The following is a 5,636-nucleotide window of genomic DNA, read 5'->3' as shown; positions in this document are numbered from 1 at the left end:
GAAAATGACAAATGTATCTACTATAAGTAGGAAAATAGTATATGGGTTATTATATGCTTATACATAGATGGTATGTTAATCTTTGTATCAAATTTGCACGTCACAAATGAGGTAAAATCAATTTTGAGTGTAAATTTTGACATGAAAGACTTAGGAGAAGCTAATATGATTTTAGGTACAAAAATCGCTAGGTCTAAAAAGATAAAATTTCTTTGGATTAATCTCACTATGTAGCTAGTAATAGCGCTAGTAAACCAACATGTACTTCTTATGATTCTAGCATAAAATTGTTCAAGAACACTAGTGACAGTGTTAACAAATCATAGTATGCAAACATTATTAACAGTCTAAGATATGTTATTGATCGCACTAGGCCAGATATGGCTTATGTTGTAACATTATAACATAGGTTTACAAGCAGATCTAGTACATAGCATTGGAATGTTGTAGAATGAGTTATATATGAGATAAATTGAAGAAAATTCATAACCTAAGATTACGTTATCAAAAGCTTTTCGTTGTCCTAGAAGGTTAGAGTGATGCATATTGAAAGTCCCTCTTCGATGACTCTAAGTCGACTATGCCTATATCTTTAATGTAGTAGATTGAGTTGTTGCTTGGAAATTTAAGAAACATATATAGTATTTTAGGTCAATCAATGATAGAGTCCAAAATGATACACTAGCAACAACTATTGAAGAAGCAAATTGGTTTCGAAACTTGTTATCTTAGATTCCAATATGGGATAAACTAATACCATCCACGTTGATCCATTGTGCTATTATTGCAGCAATCACAAAAGTTTAGAACCATTATTATAACGACGAAAGATGACAAATATGTCATAAGCACAATACCATTAGAGAGTTTCTCAGTACTACTTGTGTTATTATAATGGATCATATACGAACTGATGAAAACTTGGCAGATCCTTTGACAAAAGGACTAATCAGAGAGAAGGTTTTTAAAACCTCATAAAGAATGAGACTCATGTATATAGAAAAATGAATCACTCATGAGGTAAATCCAACTTGTAGGCAGAAGATCCCAAGAAACAAGTTCAAAGGATAATAATTGATCACAAGTGATATGGAGAGAATCATGCTAGAATAATTAGAAGTTTCATTTGTATTCATTGTAATAGCATGATATCCTGAAACGAACGAAAAGTTTAAACTTCGTTCTTAGTGAGATCTATACATGATGCAAGTGGAGTACCTAGCCCATAAGAGTACTCTTTATACATTCATCTTTATGGACGTGGAAGTGAGGATCGCTTCCTATGAAACTTTTTAGGCAAATGCTCTAGATCATCCACCAAACTTGGATAGACATGCTAGGCCTTAAAGCCGAGCTTTCAAACTACACTTGAATAATGTTGTGTGTGTAAGATGTTAGAGATAGAGTTTAAAACTAAGTATTACTCAATTGTATTCTAAATCATCTTCACTACGTAAAGGTTCAAATCGACTAACCCTTTTCTTAAGCACAATATTACACAAATTGACATTGGTCGACGAAAATGGTTGTAAAATTTTTAAGTGGGGACTATTAGAAAAGAATTGTCAAGTGGGTGATTATTAATGAAAATTTTGTTTGAAAAAAATATATTAATATTTTGTTCCAAACTGAGATTCTCACATTCCTAAGTAAGCAAGGTGGAAGCTCCTTTATATACCCCTACCTTATATTGTGGGTTTAAGCCCCAAAGGGCATCCATATTTTAGAAGGGTGAAGAGAGAGACAATTGTGAATTTGTTGGTATCTCAACATTCACGCAACGCTTCCATCAATCCATCCATTTTTTATCAATAAAATTAGTTTTTTGAGGTGTTGATTTGAGGGCGTTGAAGGTAAGGTGTTGAAACCTTGAACGATTTGAGAGGTGATGCGTTGGGACCATGAAGTGTTGAGACTTTGGAATGCTTTGATGAGATGCAATGCATTAAGATCATTGAATGGATTGACTGTTCAAGTGTTACACTTTGGCGGAAGTATTACATTTTGACATAATCGTTGAGGCATTAATGATCTTATGACCATTTATGCGTTATTACTACATGTAGTTCATCTCCTTGTTTCATTTTTGCACTATTAGAAAACTTATCTCTACCAATACAATTGATCTCTCTAAACTTCCTCTTCTATTTTTGTTTTTTGAGCAAAGTCATTTACGAGTATTTAGTATTCCAATTGGTTTTGGTGCAGTTTTAGTTAAGTATTTGTTTGGTTTATCTTGGGGCCAATGTGACAATACTAAGAATTATTTACACTCCAAGCAGAGTCTTGAAATATCTTAAAGAGAGCATATTATAGGACTCAACCTTCATCTAACAAACTTTTTGTCTTGCAACTAGGCATTCTATCCAGGTGACCACCAATCTAGACGTTCTGTTTAGGCAACCACTTATCAGGCAATTAGTTTAGGTGTTCTAACTAGGCGACCATCTTCTAAACAACCTTCATCTAGGCGATTAATTCGTCAGCAGACCAAGTTTCTTGCTTTTATGTTCTAGGCGTTCAAAATTCAGATGCCTAATTGTTGCTCCACCACATTGTCTAGTACCAGTTCCAACAAAGATAAAATATAAAAAAAAAAATGATAAAGAAAAAAAAGATAAATACAATAGTGTAATTAGAGTAGTATTATTATATTTAAAAAAATTGAAAAATTATCTCCATCGATCTTTTACAAAGAATGTACCACAGTTTCCACAATAATAGAGAATAAGTATTTCTCTCTTTTTCAACTCTCCATGTCTTTTCTTTTGTGCCAACTAAAGATTACACAAACTTCACTTGGGAAACACCAAATAATATTAAAGCAAATCCAAACAATATAAATAAAGTAAAAAACTTAAATTTGGAATTAAGCCAAAAAAAAAAAAAAAAAGAAAAACCAACCAGCAGGAACCCAATATTCTTCACCTTTAGAGGTTGAATTTGTTAAAAGCTTTTCCATTTGCTATATTTTATTATTATTTACCTGCATTACCAACAAACAAACCAAATCCTTCAATACCAACTATATCATACATGCTATTTATCCAATATATATACATATATCATGGGTAACTTTAGTTATCAAAAGAACAAAAAAGTAATTTGGAATAATGTTTTGAGAAAAGTGTTGTTTTACAAAAGAAAAAGAAAAGTTAATAAAAGCTTTTGTTTTAAATTTTGTAGAATTCTTTACCTAAAAAGTATACTTTTAATTTTTTTTTAAATTACAAATTAACTTTTTTACCTTAATTTGAATATACATTAACTACTCTATAAATTATTAATAGATGTGTTGTTGATATAAAATAAAATTTTACTATATTTAAAAATATTTTAATTTATTTTTAAATAATTTTTCTATATATATAAATAAAGAGAATAAAAGGGAGCTGAAAATTGAATTACCAGATCGTTCAAACACCTTTCTTATAAAGACAAGAAAAATGATAACCAGAGCAACTCCAGCTAGTAGCCCAATGATAATCGCAAATGTCTTCTCACCATCACCATTAGATTTATCTGTTTAAATTCACGAGATTACAATCCCAAACAATAATAATAGTAAAACTAAAATAATATTTTGTTCATAAAACATTTTTAGTCCTCCAACATTCATCAAAGTATCAATTTGATCCCCAAATTATTGTTTTTCATAATCTAGTTGTTTGCTTTTTTTCTTTTTCTTTTTTTTTTAATTCAATTCTTCAGGTATAATATGTAACCAATTTTTAAACAGTTGCTATGTAAAAAAAAAATTTATAATTAGTTTAGATGAAATGGTTAGAAATGTCAAACTAAGTTACATTATGACTTTGTTTGATAATCATTCAATTTTGTTTTCTATTTTTTATTTTTCAAAATTTGTTTATTTTTTTTCAATTTCTTATAATAATATCTATCTTTTCCAAATTAATTGAGTTGAGTACTTAGTCAAATTTTTTAAAAAGAAAATAATTTTCAAAACTTAATTTGGTTCTTAAAAATTAAATATCGAAAAAAAAAACTTAAAAAAAAAAAATATATATATATATATATATATATATATATATATATATAAAGAAATGTTTACCGAAAAAGAATATAAATTATTAAGTTTTCATATGAATACCATAAAATTATGTTTAATTTTCTTCACAATTTTGGTGAACTTTTTTCCCAACCCTTAAAAACACACTTCAATTCTAAAGAATCTAAAATAATCTTCAAATGTTTTTATAATATGATTAGGTAATAGGACCAAAAAAAAAAAAAAAGTATTTATAAAATTCAAACTTTTTTTTTTAAATTGTTGAATATCAAACAAGGTATAAATTCTGGAAAATTGAAGAAAAAAAGATGAAAATTGATACTAAATCATTACTTGGATGAAAATTGTAGGAGAAAAAATGTATATTCATTTATAAAATAAAAAAAGAAAAAAAGAAAGAAAAAGAAAGAGAAAGGGATTACCAATGAAATGGCAGTAGTAGTAGTAGTAGTGGTGAGAAATGGCTTACCATGATGGGCCTTAGAGAAAACAGGAGGCCCATGAGTGTTATACCTTGCATAACACTTTCCCAAAAACATATCCCCAAAATCCGCCGTCCCACAATCACTTTTCAACCTTCCAATAGCCTCTCCTACACAATCTTGACACTCACTCCCACTCAAATCCCCTACACACTGAGCCACTCCTTGTACTTTCCCAGCCCCCCCCACTCTATACCCTCCACTCGCCCCCACCAACGCCCCTAACACCGCATCCCTCCGCCCCATCGCCTCCTCCTCGTACCCCACCGACGGCCCACACTTCTTCAGCACCACCGTCTTATCTTCCACCCCAAGAAAGCTCGAGTTGTCGTACTTCACGTAGCATCCCTCCAGCTGCAGCGCCCCGCCGCAGGTGTCCGAGCAGAGCCCACCTAGCTGCGTCACGGCGCGGGCAATGCATGTGGCGCAGTCTGGCATGGAGAGGTCGCCCCGGCATTGGTAGAGACCGAAGAGGGCGTCTTGTGGGGAGGAACCTTGGATGGTGTAGTTGTTGTAGGAGGAATATGTGGCTGAGTTGACTAGGGAGGTGAGTAGTGAGTTGAGATTTGTTTCGTAAGCGGAGTTTGGGGAGTAGCGAAGTTGGGTGCAGCCGCCGAAGACAAAGGTGTCTATGGCGGAGAGGGAGAAGAAGGGGAGGAATGAGAAAGAGAGGAAGAGGAGGATAAGATGTTGTGGTTGTGAAGGAAGAGGGGTCATGCTTGTTCTTTTTTTCTTTGAGTTTTTAGGCTATGTTATGTGTAATGGAATTGGAATGAAAGCTCTAATTTGTAGGACATTATGTATTTATGGTGGTTGTTTTGTTAATGAGGGAATTGTAATGGATGCATGATGGATTTATATATCAATTTATGTGACTCTGCTTTGCTTGCTTAATGTGAGATGGATGACAACATGGACAACACCACCACCTTTTACATCTTTATTTTCTCACACTATCACATTATTCGAAAAATTCGTCACAATGTTTAAAACTGAGAAGAAAAAAGTGAATGTAAAAAATAAAAATAGTTTGGTATAAAACTTTGTTTACCGTTTGAAAGCCTTAATAGTTAAGATATATACTTAATATTATTTCAAAGGTCTATGATTTAATACCTATTTAA

At 32.0% G+C, this 5,636-nt stretch overlaps 1 protein-coding gene across 3 annotated transcripts; it reads right to left on the bottom strand.

Moving 5' to 3' along the window:
• Window positions 1-2,627: 2,627 nt before the first annotated feature.
• Window positions 2,628-5,392, bottom strand: LOC103499308 (plasmodesmata-located protein 7). Of its 3 annotated transcripts, none has more exons than XR_007823484.1 (3): window positions 4,453-5,392; window positions 3,409-3,522; window positions 2,628-2,986 (listed from the first exon to the last, which is right to left on the bottom strand). XR_007823484.1 is itself a non-coding variant. In XM_051089698.1 (3 exons), the coding sequence occupies exons 1-3, from the start codon at window positions 5,227-5,229 to the stop codon at window positions 2,979-2,981; spliced, it is 852 nt and encodes a 283-aa protein (XP_050945655.1). In that variant the 5' UTR covers window positions 5,230-5,392; the 3' UTR covers window positions 2,628-2,978. The 3 variants fall into 3 exon arrangements, 2 of the variants coding, with proteins under 2 accessions (XP_050945655.1, XP_050945656.1); XM_051089698.1 differs by having other exon boundaries at window positions 4,500-5,392; XM_051089699.1 differs by lacking the exon at window positions 2,628-2,986 and having other exon boundaries at window positions 3,405-3,522.
• Between the last annotated feature and the right edge of the window lie 244 nt (window positions 5,393-5,636).

The sequence above is a fragment of the Cucumis melo genome, chromosome 9 (genome assembly GCF_025177605.1).
Source record: "Cucumis melo cultivar AY chromosome 9, USDA_Cmelo_AY_1.0, whole genome shotgun sequence".
Taxonomy (NCBI): Eukaryota; Viridiplantae; Streptophyta; class Magnoliopsida; order Cucurbitales; family Cucurbitaceae; genus Cucumis; species Cucumis melo.
Note: the sequence above shows the minus strand (reverse complement) of the source record. Positions and strands in the feature narration are given on the sequence as shown.

Coding starts and splice junctions, on each gene's coding strand:
- LOC103499308 (XM_051089698.1), bottom strand. CDS start 5,229: ATGACCCCTCTTCCTTCACAACCACAACATCTTATCCTCCTCTTCCTC. Junction 3,523..4,499: donor TTTCTCTAAGGCCCATCATG/GTAAGCCATTTC, acceptor GAATTTAAACAG/ATAAATCTAATGGTGATGGT.